General features: G+C 38.7%; 2 protein-coding genes across 4 annotated transcripts; one reads left to right on the forward strand and one right to left on the reverse strand.

Annotated features, from left to right (window-relative positions):
- Positions 1 to 5,143: 5,143 nt before the first annotated feature.
- On the reverse strand, positions 5,144 to 10,409 carry LOC106655247 (USP6 N-terminal-like protein). Its single transcript, XM_014375550.2, has 8 exons — positions 9,842 to 10,409; positions 8,825 to 9,065; positions 8,426 to 8,749; positions 8,157 to 8,344; positions 7,922 to 8,082; positions 7,520 to 7,840; positions 7,245 to 7,443; positions 5,144 to 5,804 (listed from the first exon to the last, which is right to left on the reverse strand). Exons 2-8 carry the CDS (start codon positions 8,974 to 8,976, stop codon positions 5,374 to 5,376), a joined length of 1,776 nt encoding a protein of 591 aa, XP_014231036.1. The 5' UTR covers positions 8,977 to 9,065; positions 9,842 to 10,409; the 3' UTR covers positions 5,144 to 5,373.
- A 1,711-nt stretch (positions 10,410 to 12,120) lies between these two features.
- LOC106655095 (probable basic-leucine zipper transcription factor Q) lies at positions 12,121 to 18,261 on the forward strand. 3 transcript variants are annotated; one of them, XM_014375306.2, is made up of 10 exons: positions 12,121 to 12,676; positions 12,967 to 13,142; positions 13,224 to 13,357; positions 13,419 to 13,714; positions 13,778 to 14,054; positions 14,276 to 14,345; positions 14,420 to 14,651; positions 16,894 to 16,975; positions 17,262 to 17,363; positions 17,447 to 18,261. In XM_014375306.2, exons 1-10 carry the CDS (start codon positions 12,347 to 12,349, stop codon positions 17,725 to 17,727), a joined length of 1,980 nt encoding a protein of 659 aa, XP_014230792.1. In that variant the 5' UTR covers positions 12,121 to 12,346; the 3' UTR covers positions 17,728 to 18,261. The 3 variants fall into 3 exon arrangements, with proteins under 3 accessions (XP_014230792.1, XP_023317207.1, XP_014230791.1); XM_023461439.1 differs by having other exon boundaries at positions 12,123 to 12,676; positions 13,781 to 14,117; XM_014375305.2 differs by having other exon boundaries at positions 12,124 to 12,676; positions 13,778 to 14,117.
- Positions 18,262 to 18,322: the final 61 nt, after the last annotated feature.

Raw genomic sequence — 18,322 nt, forward strand, 5'->3', positions numbered from 1 at the left:
TAGAGAAATCTAACTGAGGTCATCTGGCAAATGACGTACTTAAATAATTTCTATTGTCGGCAGCAACGGCCACTAGTTGATGCCTCTTACTGATCATTTGTAATGCATAAACACGTGTTGCTCTTGATGGGTCGAGTGAATTTTCATCTCGTGCAACCTTGCTCGTGTAAAAACATCGAAAGCTGCGGATTGTCGGCTGAACATTTCAACGATGACAATTGAATGCCCATTGGAATGTTACAATATAGTTAGCAACTTGGAACTGAAAGAGAGGAAACCTTCGAAATATTTTACAGGAATGCAGATGCAGCTACGATGCACAAATAATGACACGTGTCAAACGATGTAAAAAGCAGAATTCTCCCAAGGACTTTGTACTGTCTACCAGCACACCTGTAGAGCTTTTTATGCAGGACAATTTTGATTTTTACTCAGACTGTTCCATCAACCAAAATTTCAAATTGAAACCTTTTGTAACAAATATTATTATTATTTTTTGTATCCTACAAAATTGACACTCGGGAAAAGATTCCATGCGAGTAGCTTTCGGTAGAGCGTAACAACAAAAAATCAACAAATAAAACATTACCTTCGTCGGGAAAAAAATTGCGATAAAAACAGCCGCGCACCCCAACGCAATGCCCCTCCCTCCATCCGACCTTCCGTCTTTTCTTACCCCAGGTGTTTTTCGTACGATCATTGTTTCGAAATAATTAAGGGAAATTCTCGCTAACTGGCCGTGTGTGTATGTGTCATCTGCGTATTGGCATATAATACATCGAGAGCTATTATAAACATGTCGCGGGTATTATTTACGTTTTACGATCTCTGCGAAATTTTTGCTCGGTAAACGCGCGGAGCTTGCAGCAGCATAGGAAGGGGTACCCTTCAAGAGCGCAAAATGCTATAAACTTAGCATTTAGCGGGCAAAAAAATGTTCCTCGATGAATTGTTTAGCAAATACACATTTTATGTGGTGTCAAATTAGCTTTGTGTTACGGTAGCTAAAAATGTTAATTGGCACTACTGAAATGCTGTTTTGTTGTACAAACTTAAAATTTTTAATGCTTCAGAGCTTTGCTTTAGAGCTTTTTATGTACTATCACATTGAGACATGTGGTCTCGTTGACGTTATCCTACAGTTGAGTAATCTATTGACTTTGGACAATAAAAATATTATAAATATTTGAAAAAGTTTCAACAGTTTGTACAATTATTGGGGTAAATAAGATAGGCTCATATTTTTATATTTTTATTACACTTTTTATTTATTTTTTGGATCAAAATAATCCACAATTTTTATAAACTATAATCTTGTATGAAATTGTACGTAAGTAATACAATACCAAAAAATATTTATAAGAATAATAATAAATCCAACAAAATTGTATAATATGTAACTTTTTTTAATTGAAACAATATTCAATTGTAGTACTAGCTATTTTGACTATATAAATCTGATACGAGAAAGAAAGTAATTTACAATCAAGATTCTGGTGCTTGCAGAAATAGGAATAACATGTGGATTGTACAAGAAACTTTTTTAAAAGTTGACCCACATAAATTCAAAATCGTACTCTGTTTCATATGCTTTATATTGTTGAATATTTGAATTCTTAAAAAAAATAAAAACTAAAGCAAAAATGCATTTCAATATTCAAGTACATAAAGTACTTTCAATTCTTTTTTTCTTGCAATAATTTGTTGATAAATTTTACAACATTTTCAAATACATTATTGCAAATATCAACGAGCTTAGCACTACACGGATAACGAGCATTTCATTTTGTGTCAATGCTATACCAAAAGAAATTTAGTAAATGAATAATTTCTTTCTCAGAAAATACAAATCTTTACTGCTTTATTGCATTGTTTACGAGTGCATAATGATTAAACTATCATAACAAACGAAAATATACTTGTATCCGTACAAATATATCGCAGTTCGTCTGCCACATACTAGTAATTCGGAGCGCGACGTGCACTCCTCAATTTTGTTTGGATCAATTTTCAAACATTTCGTTGTGTATGTTACAGAGAAATTAATTTATCGTAATAAAAAAGAAATTGATTTCTCAAATGCTAAAGTACGAAAACAATGTAAACATTGAAAATAATAAAATAGTGAATTGGCACACGTAATACAAGCTAGGCAAAAGAAAAATCAGTGCAACATACGCTCGCATGTGTAAATGAATAGAAAATTCGTGACTTTGAAAACTTTTTGATCCTTTATTTTTCATCCCCATTCATCTATCACTTTGAGACTCATTTGTTACTACTATCGGCTAACCTTTTATAATATACGAGTATCATATTACTTCAATAATTTAATATGTATATAATATATTCTCTTTTGATCTACTACAGACACGGGTTTCTTTCTTACTTTTTTAAAATACGTATAATTTTTTTCTTCATCCACAAACGCCGAGGGTCTCCAACGGTCGAGAGCATTAATATTAATTATAGATACAGATATATTACGTCTCAGTTGAAGACTCTTGACTATGGGTAACGATGAAATTGAAATATTCACAAAAGTACATTATTTATAAATACATTATATAATGCAGTTTGTTTAATCACGCGACGCTCAAGTAATATATTTACAAATACGTCGCACCAGCTCGTGTGCATACGCTGTTCATATGTAGCTAAGCTGGCATTACTCATTTACGTATAAGCTAACATGAACATCTTGTAATGATTATAGTACATATTGTTTAAATGTTTTTTATCGTGTAGTTTATGCGTACACACATATAAATACATACGAATATCGTACTATTATACATAGTCGATTTGTGAATCAATATGATTTTCATTTTTTTCCGTGTTACGTACTATATTGTTTGCGGAGAAAAGATTAATCTGTACATTTATCAATTAATCGTAAGAACGCACTTTCCTTAGGCATCGTGCGCTAACTTCACAATTTTTAAAGTAAGAACAATTCCACTTGATAAAGATTCAACTTTTTCGAGCTTTTTTCGTTTATTCTTTTATACGTGCATTTGATAAAACTTCCATCTCGCTGCGATGCAAATTTTTTCTCTTTTGGCGTTGTATTTTCATCGTTGCGGGCGATTTTATACAACAAAGTTTTTATCGTGCAATGTAAGTTTTTACATTCTATATTTATTCATTAAAACTGAAGTGCATCTTTAATAGCTCATAGAGAGAAAATATCGTAGTACGATTATTTTTCACTATTTTATTTTCACAAATTTTTCTGTTGCTCCGCGACTTTTCGGTAATACGCATAAGTGTACTCGTCATATATAATGCGGCTGTGAAAGGCAAAGAATTCTAGTAGGCCCCGCGAATTACGCTTGTGATCGGCATTGCAAAAAATATAGTTTTCATTTAATATCGAGTGTTGTCTTAATAATTTGTTTACTTTATCGTAATATATAACAGACATGGGCATTGCTTTAGAGGGTTAACTTTTTATTTCTTTTTTAATTTTATCGATTCGATATTTCGTTGCGATCTTTCTTTCATAAGTACTGGACAATAGAGTGATTTGTAAATGATTAGAAAAAATATTTAACGGTGATCGGTGATTTTTTACGTGTATATGATTGAATATAACATTTTCAGAACTTTGGCGTCGCATTAAAAATATAATTATTTGTGACTTTCCAAGTGGATATGATTTTTTTTTCAAATGTGGCCCTCAAAACCTCTCATATATATAAAAGCAAATCATCTTACACATTCATTCTCTGAAATGATATGTCAAACTTGCTTGCGTACACCTGCTTGTACAAAAATTTAATAAATACTTGCGGATAATTAATTTCATACATAAAAAAAATCACTTAATAGGCTAAGACTTCGTTATTTAAACTATATACGATAGATTTAAGTAAAAAATTACTTTAGTTCTCGAGTACAAAAAATAGTCTGTTAACTTATGATCTATCTTTGTATTAAATAGTTTTATGATTACGATAATTCGAATGGAACTGAAATTTTAATTCAAATATGCGTATTATTTACTAAAAGTTATCAATATGCAACGTGATTAATTATTTGGAATAATTAAATGCATGTGCGTCTTAATATTTACCCATGTCTGTTGAACAGCATTGGACGATTGGTTAAAACTTTCTTAAATTAAAATATTAAATATTTGCTCATAAAAATGATCTCATGTTGATGATAACTACAATTCACGTACGATTGATAGCGCCGATTTAACATTATGTTTTCGAACGATCACAAGATTTAAATTCTAATTCATTTTCTTATCACTTTATTGACAATTATTTTCACATTTTTTAATTTTTCAAATACTTCAATTGAATCATTTTATAAAAATAGTTTGTTTCATCAAATTTTACATCACTAATCCTATAGAGATATTGCATGTTCAACAAACTAAGAATTGGTTTGTACTTTGAATGTACAAATTTTTATTTTTATCTGATTATTCAAATATTATTTACATTCAATCTATAATTTTCCTTTCAATGATTTAAACAATAGCAACAATAAAATTAAATACCAGTAATTTACAGTCCTTTGTGAATTAATTGAATCTGCATATGTCTACGAATTATATTCCTTCCATCATTAAATGGCAATGCCCAAATTTTAATTTCAATTTGGAATTTGCACCAATACTTTGAAATCAATAATTATCTGTAAAATCTTAACTTTTTTTAACAATTTTTTTCTGATTTATTTTTTTTATTCATCATATTCTTCTTAGATATTTTTATCATTTATTTGAGTGTCTTTTTAACAATAAAATAATCATGACTTGAGAGCAAAATCTTGCAAATAAAATACTGCTTACAAAGAATTCATGAAACTGAAATCTTCAAAATTATTTAGGAGTTAGCAGCATAATAAATAAGTAAAAAGTGTCACTAGTCTTTTAAATTTTTTTAAGTCTAAATTTTTTATGGCGAAATTCCTTTCACAATCACTAATTCCAAAAATTATAAATACATGAAAAAACTGCTACAATAGTTTTATAATAATAATGCTTTGGATGGAATACATTGGCTACACGTGTATGTTCCTAATAGTATGGATATAACAATAAAGATGATTATATTGTAAATTATACTAATCATATATTTGTTTTGAAATTGGCTGTACTTTATTAAATAAAATCAATCATAAATGCAGACAAAAAAATTTAATCATTCATTCCAGTATACAGCAGAAATGATAAAATACATTAAGAAAGTCGTGTTTCACTCGTATAATTAAAGTATTAAATCTCAGAAGCAGCGTCAAAGCGCAGCCTGCTATACAATTCGCATTGAACATCGAGGCGCAATGAGCATTTCAACACACTAATTAACAATAATCGCTTCGAATTGAAGATCAAAATGACTCATGTTCACCGATCTACTTGATGTCCAATTCGTACTCGGGACTGTCGAGCGCGAAGGGCTTGAGATTCTCAACGACTGGCGTCTGATCTGGATCCTGGACCTTGATGCGGATCTTGTTGGTGTCCAGGGACCTGGGTAAGGTCCTCGGCAAGTCATCTTTGTAGCCCGGACCACCACCGTAGGGCACGTAAATGCGCACGACGTCCGGGCTGGGCTGATGCGAGCCAGCCCTGGGCGTCTGCAGACCAGCGCTGCCGGACGAACTGGCCACGCTGGCGTTCGACTGCGTGTCCAGACTATTGTCGAGGGGCTGGCTACGGGTCGCCGAGCTAAAGACCGACAGGTCGGCCGTCGATGTCACGGACGTGTCGGCCAGCGAGCGCCGCGAGCCCTGAGGTGATAAGCTGCTCCCGCCGTCGCCTGCTTCGAACAAAAACTTGCTCCCTGCGCAGAGATCACACACACTAAGGGCCTTTTCTTCTATGCTTATTTAATGCTCATTTTTTAATTTATTATTCAATGTTTTCTAATTGCTACTTTGTTAATGGTTTGTGTTTGGGGACAAAAATGTTGAGTATGTCATGAGCGATTACTGTAATAAATGAATTTGATTTATAATTTCGATATACAAAACATGATTATAACTCTCGCAAGTTGAATGTATTATTGTACACGTAGAAACAAACTGAGTGAAAGGGAAAAAATGCATTTTTAAAAAAAGTGAGGATTGCTTGAAAACATTGATCGTCTATTTTTCTGGAGTAATTTATTGCATCATTATATAATCATTTAGTAAAACATAAAAAATATACAAATTAGTTACAAAAAAACACTCACTCTACAAGTAAAACTTGATAGATGATACTAGCAAACTTTAAAACACTTTTTAACGCTCAAACTAAAAAACTAACGAAAAAATTTGATCTTTTTTAAAAATCACAACGTTTTCTAAATAAACAACTAAATAAATGCAATTATTTTTGACTGATTTTCAACACATATTTATGTTACGATTCTAATTTAATTTATGCTCGAAAGGCACTAATATTATCTTTTTACATAATAAAGTAAGCGTTCAAATTAATTTACGTATATCGTTACTGACGAACATTTCCTTACTGTTAGACAGCTTTTTACATTGTAAGTTCCTCGTATCTTTTTCGAGTTCGAAATCTTTAAAAAATATAAGTATTTTTAATATCTAGTATATTTAGGTACTTCTTTGCTTACATTATTGTATTTTACTTCTACCAGCTTAACACGAGACCTCGCGATAAAACTAATTCGTCCACAAAATCGGAAGGGTACCAATTTCAAAGCATCTATACTTTTGTGTTTCTACATAGATTCACATTTTTGAGTATGATCACTAAAATATGGTTTTTTATTCTTACGAAATTTTATAAGAAAAAAGTATGTTTCTCATGCTCGGTGTTACTACCACATATAATCTGTGTCCTGGCATACATGCTTTAACTACGACATAAAGTTACGTATGATAAGAGTTTGTTGTTTAACCACAGCAGTGTTCCCTTAAAACCAAAATTGTTAACAATATAAAAAAAACTTTTTGATAATTTCTGTTTGAGTAAGACATTGATTCAATTTGGGACATTTGAGCACTAAAATTTAAAAGCAATGATTCTGCATAAATAACGTAAAATTAACACACTTCTCTTCAAAGGCGAGTATTATGAATTAAGATGACGTTAACGTTATTGTCACGCGGCATGTCTTTGTGATTTTCGTTAATGATATCGGCTTTAACATTAGCGGTAGAAGTAATAATGCTTGTACTAGTATTGGTAATAGAGGTAGTATTGCTATCAGTGTCAGTCGTGTTAGATGGAGATAATGTATCATCGCTGGATTGCTCGCACTCACCACCGTGGCTATTGACGCCCACGCAATTGTTGGCTCCGAGCATGCGACGATTACTGGCTGCCGAGAGCTCGGTAGGCGTCGCACTGTCCTCGTGCTCCTCGCTACCCTCGTCTTCGATAAGAGCCGTCTGTCGGCGCTGAATCAGCGACTCGCGCATTACCTGCTGCGCTTCGCTAAACTCGTCTGCTCTTCTGCCGACCTGATAACGATTGAGCAATTATTTTAACAGTCAAGTTATTTGTTGTCATTTGACAAATAACTGATTATGTTTGTACTTTGCTAGTAAACGTGGGCTCTTTGAAGGTACCGATCGGTTGCTTTGGAAGCTCGTGAGGCAATGGCGGACCAGGATACTCCAGCTTTGCGCGTTTCAGTTCTTCCATGCTTCTTTCAACTGCAGAAATAACGTGGTCGTCGTCGTATCCGAAATCCTTTTCTAGTTTGATTTGCAAGTAATTACAAAATTCATCGAGACTATCCATTGTCAGTAACTGGCGTTTGTGAAGCTTCATTATAGTATAAGCTATTGCAGGTAGTACCCGATCTCCGTCCAACAAAAATATATCCCAAATTCTCAATCCAAGGCTAACTGGAGTCTATTTTATTAAATCATAGTAATGATGTAACTTTATACAACTGTTGATAAAATTTAATTTTCAAAATTGGGCAATACTCACTCTTTCCTGGAATACAACAAAAAACCATTTAAGTGCATAAAGTATAGAATCACAGCCACATTTGTCCAATCTTTTCTTCAGTTTTGGCAGGAACCTTTGCATTATTTTGTCATGGTGCTCCATATATCGATTCAATTTCGGAAATCCATCGACATAAAATCCTATAAATTAATGGTAAGAAGTCATTTTACTAGTTGTAATAAAAAAATTAAATAGATTCAAATGATAAACATACCGTGCATACTGTACTTTTTGTCAGTAAGAAGAACAGATAAACCCCAAAATGCCTCCTCTTCATCCATATATAATAAAAGTAATCCAGCCAAAACAGACATCCCTTGACAGTACCCAACTTCCATATTATACATACTGTACGCAGCCAAAACATAAAACATGGACCTTTGTTTAAGACTATACCTCTCCCTAAAAAGAATTATTAGAAAATAATATATTGATTTATTGTGAAGATTTGTTAAAGTTAATATTAGTTGAATTTTAAATTACCTATAGTTAATGTGATCTCTGTATTGTCTAGCCACATCTGCATCAATTTGCCTAATTTCCGTAGACCACTGACGGGCAAGACGTAACATTTCTTCATATTTACCAATATTTTCACTTTTTAATTTATGAATACCTAATAAAAGTACCCAGACTTGACCTCGATATCTATCTGGTATACCTTTATAAATTCTACGTCTTAATTTTTCTGTTGTAGCAACTGTTCCCCAATTTTTTGTCATTTTATCCCATTTCTTTAATCTCTCCATCTCAACAAATTGAGTTTTAATTTCATTCTGGTCCATTTTCTGTGGTAGCCGTTTATCGCTAAAATATCATTTTAGCATTGTGATTATACAAATGTTATAAAAAATAATTAATTAATTAAATTAATATTCTTACTGTATGAATCCATATCTGTCTGTGGTATGGTACACTTCATAGGCAGGATCTTCCCAAGGGTCGATCTCTGCTCCTTCTCTACCTCGGTCATAGCAGCTGAATATTCTATCCCGTTCTGCAGCAGACCGCTTCAAAAGTTCTTCTTCATTCATTCCACGCTATAGTTGTTAACAGCCAAGCTTATGTACATGCTGTTTTGTTAGTATTTACTCAACTTCCACGTTCTATCCAATAACACCATCTACAGAAAAAAACATTTTAATTAGTTAATTAGAATCAATTTTTTATGAATGATTGAAGAAAGTATTTCAAAATTGCAGCTTTAATTATTAATTATTCTGTTTAATTGATGATTTTTTAAAAACAGCTATTTCACAATCTGAAAATATAATTGCATAACCTACACTAAATAAGCATCAGTTTATAAAGTTATTAACTATTTCAATGTAAATATTTGTACTAATTAATTATAAAAATAAACAAGCAAATGTATCTCATCTCAATTTTGACTTAAATATTATAAAGTAAAAAAAACTCGAGTGAGCTTTATTAAAATTTAATGAAACCTCTTTTTCATCAAAGATAATGTGTCATATTTTTACTGATTGCAATGTTACTGATGTCATAGTTGATTAAAAACTGAACCAAAATGTAATAGATTAAGAATATATAGTATGGCAAAATGGAGAGTGACATAAATTGATTTAAAGATAAGGTGATGTTAGATCTCTAAGTAAAAATGCAAAAAGTTTGCAAAATTATGATACAGCAATTCAGGCTTGAATTTGAGAAAGAAATGACTCAAAATTCAAAGGGTTTGGCCAAACTTTAATTCATTAATGATCGTGTCGAGATGACAACTGCGAGGCAGATGTGTTGAACACAGTCGCAGATCAAAGTTGTGTACTCTATACGTGTTGCGGAGCTGCTCTCACACATAGCCGAGAAAATACGAAAAATAAGCATGGAAGTTTGGAAGAAGATGGATATAGTTAGTAAATAAAAATGAAAACTTACAGCCGTCAGTGCATAGAGAGAAATCGACGAATTCTTGAGCTCATCATCAGCACATGTCGTCGTCGAATTTGATAGCTGCTTATGCGTGTATGTGTGTATGCGTATTATTACGAGTATACGTGTCGTTATCAATCGTCGAATCTCTTGTCGTCGATATGAATTATTACTCACAAATCACGACGAAAAAACGTCCAAATAATTATTATTTTCTGTAGAATACGTAGCACACTGTTAATATGTCGAATCACAACGGCGAACACACACTGCGAGACGTGAGAAAAGTATACGCGGAGTCAGAAGTACAGGTACTGCAAGTGTAACAGTCGTATGCATATCATCCGCTCTCTAGCGAGAGATGATGACTTTTTTTTAGCAATCAGCAGCAGATGTGTTCCTATACACGACAGAGCGAGAGAGTTTGAGCTCTGGTTTTGCTGGTTTCGTATTATAGCGTGTACAATAACGGTACGGCTGCGTACGCGAGAGCAGCAGCAACTTGGAAGTTGGAGAGACAGTCTCGCGAATAGGCAGCAGCAGCAGTTCGCACGAGAGAGAGAGAGAGAGAGCGATCAGCGACTCGAGTATATGGTTCGACCAAGTGGCGGGGAGGAAGGTTTTAGTAGATCGTTGCTCGTCAACTCATCGCACTTGCCTATATGTATCGTTATAAGTACAGCGGCTCGTCGTCGCTTACAGTTACGCTTCTCTGCAGTTTTGCTTTCTCTCATATGGACTGCTATACAACACCATTACATCGCGATGTCGTCTGTACACCTATACAGGCATACATATCTCAATATAGTCATGTAAGCAAGTTGCCAGCGACGTGCGACTCGCATCGCGTATATAAATTATCCTGTATACCTACGGTGACACATTATATCTTACAGCGTAATGTAGTCGCGCTACGGGACATTTAAACGATCGACGTCCCGACGTCCCGACGTCCCGACCCGATGATCCCAAACGCAATAAAGTGACGTGCTGATACGGATCAGCGCCGAGTCGTATTGAGCTTCAATCTCGAGTCCGCGCCACCGACGCTTCTTGCGCAGACCTAATATATATACCTATGGTACCTTAGCTCTCCCTCAGTAAAGAATGCACTGTCTTAGGCTGCGCGTGCCGTAAAATAGTGCCGGATGGTAAGATAGCGATTGCAGACGCACATATACTGGGCAAAGGTATTGCCGCTGCCCATCGAGCGCGGAAATGAGCGCGGAAATGAGCGCGAGAGCTTATTTTATTCGATTTTACGCGTTCGACACTCGAGGCTTCGTTGATATCAATTTGACAACAGAAATGAAAACCTTAGCGCTGTCACTCGCTGTTGCGACAGAAAAAAGCCTCTCCACTCGGAAAAATCTGCACTACTCTGGGAGCTTGCAATGCGTTCGACACTGAGATCACTGCATATTATAATTTTTCGCTCTGCCTGCGCAACCGAGATCATTGCGGCTGTCAAAGTGACAATTGATAAATTCCACGCGGACGATTGAAATATGTAGCCACAGCTGTTGTTGGCTTATCTGACCAAAATTCAGATACGTTAAGTAACGGAGACGTTCGAATAGATTCCAACTTTTTTTTCATTAAAACATATTAAAAATTAGAGCATCGTTCAATCTGTGACCTGTTTCATTAATTTTTCTACATATCAAGGCTATTGGAAAATTTAAATGTTTAAATATTTAATGGTACGAAGAAACTTGAAAACGATTATTTAAAAATTATGTCGAAAAATTGTCGAATCAGTATTGGCCGATAAGTTGATTTGAATTTTATGCATTTTTTAAGAGCATCGAGCTTCGATGTAATATTAATTGGATTATGGAATGGAAATGTAATTTGCAAACCATTGGGTAGGATTTCTATTTTATCGATAGCATACTTGTAGCCTCGGGTTTTCGAAAGCTATACGTTTCGATCATACTGGAAGACAAGAGCGACGTGAGGAGAGAAATTGAAAAAAAGGAGAATAAACGACGCAGTCGGAGAAGCGAGGGCTATGAAAATATTTAATGAAAATTCCAGCCGACGATGAAATAATTTGTCGATCGAATACAAAGAAGGATGTACGTATATATAGGTTGAAAGCGGCGCATATACATATCGCTGGCGAAGCTCGAAAAATATAATACAGCGCGAAGCTCGAGCTTGCTGTACGGCGATCAATAACGTAGGCGTCGCGCGCAAAGAGTGCTATATACACAGGCCGCGCTGATAGAGTAGTGAAAGTGGCGCGCGACTCACATACAGGCAAGTGTCATCGTGTAGACGAGGGGGCGCTTGCGCGTCCAGGCCAGCGGGTCGCCAGTCGCGAATCGCCATCGGGGGCTGCTGCTGAATTAAGCCAAATATATTATATAGCGCGCTGATCTCGTGCGTGCACTCAGCAGTAGTAGTACATAGGATCGAGCCCGCGACGGGCCATGGTCAAGCTCGGCGAGCTTTAATCCGACACGATCGCAGTCGCAGTGCTGCTGCTCGCCAAGCGCGTCCAGCATGAGTCTCGAGGCGAGCAGGCTACTCTTTGTCCTCGTTCAGCTGCTGCTGCTGCTAGCTGGGCTCGCGTCGGCCCAAGAGATCAACTTGGACATGGACAGCGGCATCGGCTCCAGTGGCGGCGGTAACGGTGGTGCCAGTGCGAACAGCAAGGAGCTGCAGGCCTGCGTCGAGGCGTTCGTCGTGCACCGCGACAAGATCATCAGGACGCAGGACTCGCGAGACATGGGCGCCAAGTACCTCACCGAGTTCGACGTGCAGTCGCGCTTCGAGTGCATGCGCTGGTGCTGCGAGACCGAGCACTGCGACGTCTTCATCTTCGAGGAGAAGGTGAATCATACCGTTACGCGCAATTTTATTTCGTTCGGGCTTCGCATCTCTATACCTAACGCGTCTTTGTGGGTGAATCGTGTTATTACGTTACACGTTGACGGCGCGTTGGCAGCTGCGCTACATTCTGTACGTACACGCTATATCCCTCCCTCGGTCGGTCGTCCGAGATCGATAAATTTGATAAATCGAAATATTTCACAATCTGCGCTTCGGTATATGGTATAGGGCGCGATCGGCGATTACGTTCCACGTGCGTCGAATACTCACGCGTGTTTACGCGCTTGCAGAGACCGGGAAGCTGCTACCTGTTCCATTGCGGACCACCGCACGATTTCAAGTGCAAGTTCACCGGCCACGCCAACTACAGCAGCGCCGTCCTGACCAACAGCAACTTGCAGAGCGACGCCCAGCTCGAGGAGCAGATCAGGCACACTCAGCAGGAGCACGAGCTCAAGTCCTTGAGGTACCCTTGTTTTTCATTCGCAGCTGCATTTTTTTCGACCGCAGCCGCCAAAATTCTCCGTTTCTAATTCGCTCGTTTCAGAAAACTCGAGAGTCCTCCGAGGCAGTACGGTGGTGGCTACGCACCGCTCGAGCCACCGGTCACGCCCTCGGCCACGCTTGCCACGACCCCGAGGACGACGTCGACGTCCACGACGAGCCTCGCACCGCTCAAAAGTGAGACGATCCGCTTTCTCAACTTTGACCATTTGAGAATGAATGTATATCTCTTTGACAGCGCCGAGCTGCAACAGAAATCAGTTCGAGTGCCGCTCCAACGACGACTGCATAGCCATTTACAACGTCTGCGACGGCATACCCCAGTGTCCCGACGCCTCGGACGAGGCCGCCGAGCTCGGCTGTCCGGCCGATCGCACGACTCTGCTCCCGGCCCAGCAGCAGCAGCGAGTCGCCACGCCGAAACCCTACGACGCTCCACTGCCGCCTCTGCTGCCCGATATGATTAGGTATCAGCAGATGATGCAACAACAGCAGCAGCAGCAGCAACAACAACAACAGCAACAGCATGGGCAGGTGCGTTAAAACCCACAAAGAATCTATTCCATTCAATCCAATAATATTTGTGATTGTTTGTAGCAATACCCAATGGCCTATCCAGCGAACCACGCCAATGCCAAGGCGGCCCTCGAAGCCTGGCAAATGTCCCCTGTCAACGCCAATCGGCCCGACGTCAATTACAACAATAATTTGCGTCCAGTTGTTGCGGATCCCATGCAGTCGCAACAGCAGCAGCAGCAGCAAATGCTCCCGCACTACAAACAAATGAGCTATCCTTGGAACGGAGCCGCTTACGGTGGACCCGCCTATTACGATCCAAATCAATCGGCGGCCATCGGGCGTAAAATCATCAACGGTAACGAACCTTACGAGCCTAACGATGGGGAGATGCATGATTATCCGCCTTCCGGTTTTCAACGTACGTCCTTGTTTATTATGTTTCGTTGGAATATGGTCCGCATTTTTGTTTCTTTTTATTCGGTTACTAAAATTACCTCACGTTTGTCATCGATACTTTTTTTTCCTATAATGAAATATCGACGAATAATCCGATAAAACTGTTCGTCCATCTTACAGAAGAGCAACGGCCTCACATATTCAACCACAAAGATCCAGAAACGCGTCTTGATGAATTAGAATCACCGAGGTAAATCATCGTTTCATCGACAAGCATTGAAAACTTCAATCGCTTGATTAAAAATCGATGTTGATCATTTCCAGTGGCATTTACAATCAAGATCCAAACAGGATATACGCCCCTTATTATCCCGGGGTGATGAATCGTCCTCAAGGAAACTGGCAGGACGTTAATCAAGGAGGCGCGATAGCTCCTCCAGCGACAACTGGGCCAAGGCTGCAACAAGTAGCCTTGGAACATCAAACTTCCCAAGAAGCAAAGCCGCATCAACAGCAGCAGTTGCCGGCCACGTCGTCGACACCCGAGCCCTGCAATGTAAGCAATTTTTCTATCCTACGACTCTAATTCAATTTGAATTCCCGATTATACTCGGACAAAGTCAAAACTTGTAAGGTATTTTTATTGAAGTGAAACTTCTTTATGCGCATTGAGTTTGAGAAGTAAGCACACGAAAAACGAACGCGAGCGATAATCGAAAATATAGTTTTTTTGATCATATCTTTGTGATATCTATGTACCTTCAGGTACCCCTGTAGTTTTCCCCCTTGTTCACTCATTCGCTCGCTGGCGCTGCATGCATGTTTGTAAGAATTGCTTGGTCTGACCGCAAAAACATAGCTCAATCGCACAAAAAAGTTTTTAAGTGCAATATTTACACTCTATGGATCTTAGGGCATTGTTTATCGGTACAAGTTACGACACCGCAGCGTGAACAACAAGAAAAGTTCACACGGACTGTCGCAAGTCATTCTTTATCGTATTATCTCTAGCGATAGCGATTTCGTGTAACAATATCCCAAAACAACTAAAAATCATTTAAAAAATTGAAGAGTATGCGTGAAAAAGTCCATCGGATTATTGAAGAAAACAGCTACGAATTTTTTCGTGCACCATATCCCTTAATCAAATGTTATGAAGGCTTACTTCTTCATCACAACAATCTCTGAGCCATTTTGAGACCTGAAAAATCGAAAAAAGCTCATAATAAACATCGAGTATTTTTTAGTATCTGGTGTTATTAAAAGGTTCTTATTTTTCATATCTTTCGCATAAATAAATTTAATTTTAATTGAATTCATTAATTTGCTTATATTTCAATTTTATTTTACTTTTACTTGCGAAAAATCATAAAGAAGTTTCACATCTTGTAGCTGTTCTTGTGCAAGTGTTTTTTTAAAAGTAGTACTTGTACGAGAGATATAGCATTATTATGAATAAGACCGCCCCTAGAAGCATCGGGTCAAATATCATCGACTTGGACTGGAATTTATCTTCCTTGGGGCTCTTGACGAAATTGCGCAGCACCTCGATCACGAGGTTCTTGGTCAGATCGGCGATGGAATTGAAGACGTCGGGCTTGTTGGCGATCTCGTGCGCGTGGCAGCTAATGTGATAGAGGCAGCTCTCCTTCAGGCTCGGCACGCCGTAGAGATCGGCCAGTCCGAGATACTCGACGGCGTTGTCCGAGTCGATGCTGCTGCACAAGTGCCTCTCGCAGATGTCCTTGAGGCGCGTCAGGGCGTACTTGTCGGCGGCGCCGAGCAGCTCCTTGGCGTGCCTGTCGAGTCGCTCGATCCTGCCCGTGTAAACGAAGCGCACGAGCTCGCGGAACACCTCCGAGCCGATGTCCTGGATGATCACCCGGTTCGTCACGTTCTCCTGCATGTCGCAGCTGAACATGGCGGCGAACACGGGGCTCGCGGCCGCCAGTATGTTCTTGTGCGCGTGAATCTCGCAGCCGTCCACGAGGAACTTGACGTCGCTGAAGCGCTCGCTGAACAGCAGCTGGTGCAGCTGGTCCTCGCGCCGAAAGCGGCTGATCTGAGCGACGCCGCAGAGCTGCAGGCCCCCTCCGCCGCCCCCGTCGCCGCCTCCCTTCCAGGCGCCGCTCGTCCGCGACTCCAAGCTCGTCGGCTCGGACTCGTTCACGCTGTCGCTCAGCAGCATCTCGCACAGTATCCGCAGCTTCTTCTTCGGCTCGAAGAGCTTCTCGTTGTCGCGACACTTCATCACGAATTTGCTCATGAACTTTTTCACTTGCCACTTGGTCAGCTCGTAGCTGGGTATCTTCTCCGCCTCGTACACGTTCACCTTCTCGTTCTTCTCGTTCAGAATGGAAAACAAGACTTGCTGGGCCTGCCGGTTACCCTCCAGCGTCAGTATCAAGCTGATGTTCATGAATTGGGGCTTCCTTTGCGGGCAGAGCTTTATTCGGCAGTAACCCTCGATGTTGGCCATCGAGTGGGCGAACCTCGGCGAGAAACTGACCTTTTTGCGCCATACCGATTTTGCGTCCGTCAGCACCCACTCGAAGGCGTGGTGTAGCCATTTTAATTCTCCGGTATCGCCCAACGATGCGGTGTACATGTTTTAATTTTTACTTGAAAAAAAAATATACATAAAACGAATGTATGGCCACAACGTCGCTTATTTGATAAGGTTAAGGCGTGCATTGAAACGATCGAATGAGAAATCGATATCCAGATCACAATATATATGTGAAATCGCACAATTTATTCAGAAAAAAGTGAAACTAGTATTGTATATTATGTTTCAGTCTGCTGAGAATAAAGATGACAATACATTGAAAGGCCAAAATACCAGTGAAAATAAATTGACCCGTTTAGAAACACAAAATGGTGAGTATGCAGCTAAGATGCCGATTTCTAAACACTACTTTCCGTGAATTAGTTAAAAAATTCTTAAAGTACACTGACATTATTGTATTTGGAAATAAAATTTGATTTTTTTTTTATAATAGACTACGAATTCAGATAGATTGGGACTTATAAAGTCGTTAGATTAGTACAACATTTACGCACTTTCTGAATTATCCTCATCTTTAACGATTGATTTTTCGACGTGTTTTCAACATTAAAAAGAGGAAATTGTTCTGGTTTACTAAGCAAATCTTTTTTTTCACAGTAACAAAGACTTCTGCCGCGGATATGAACAATGCGCCGAAGAAAAACAGCGAGGTCAACAAACTGTTATCTGAGAAAGCGACCAAGACGGACATTCACAAAGGTATGTAGATGCCACTAATAGCCGTGCGCTAATGCGGATAAGTCCGGCGAATTATCGAGGTAAATTCGTAATTGACTTTTAAGCTCACGAGGCGGAACTGCGCACCATGGCGGGCGCCCACGATCAGGAGCGCAAAAGCCTGGTCATGGCCGAGCACATCAGGCGTCACGGGGCCAAGCTCGACGAGATGGAGATGTCGCGGCCGAAGGGAGCGGTCATCTCGCTGGCGCTGGGCCTCACCGTGACGGCCTTCATGGCCGTGCTGATCGCCTGCAGACTGCGGGTCGTCAAGCGCCGAGGTCGCGGACGGGGCGGTGAATTCTCTCACGACGCCGACTATCTCGTCAATGGCATGTACTTGTAAAAGCAGTCAGCCTCGATTATCTGGAGACAAGTGCTTGATTATAATTTAGGACACATGGATCGCTAAATAATGACATTTTTCTATGTAAATAGAACACGAAACGTTTACATGTATCTACATACACGTTATTATAATACATTTTATCATTTCGCATCACACTCACGTGTGTCGATTTTTCTAAAAGCGCTTCGTGCGTAAGTTAATGACTATGACGATCTCAAGTTTAACATCTTTATGATTTTATTTTTTGCCTTCATTATAAAATCAACTTCATTATATTCCAAAGTGCCATAGGTCTAATTAAAATGTAAAAAATAATTAACTTATAGTTACTCTGTGAAAATTTCTATACAAGTATCGAGTCCTGAATGTGCATAAGTAACAAGATTTCACTTCAACGATGACTATACATTTCGTATTTTAATTAGAGACGAATAAAGAGTTTAGTTTTTATATCTAATTAACATGTTGTTGTCCTTTGTCGTCGTAAATAATAAATGTGATTTATTTTAGGAGAAAAGGAAAATATATTAACTTAAAAAATAAGGAAAATTTAAAAGAAAAGTTTTTAAAACATTATTCTACAAAAAAATAT

The sequence above is a fragment of the Trichogramma pretiosum genome, unplaced genomic scaffold (genome assembly GCF_000599845.2).
Source record: "Trichogramma pretiosum strain Unisexual culture from Peru unplaced genomic scaffold, Tpre_2.0 scaffold2, whole genome shotgun sequence".
Classification (NCBI taxonomy): domain Eukaryota; kingdom Metazoa; phylum Arthropoda; class Insecta; order Hymenoptera; family Trichogrammatidae; genus Trichogramma; species Trichogramma pretiosum.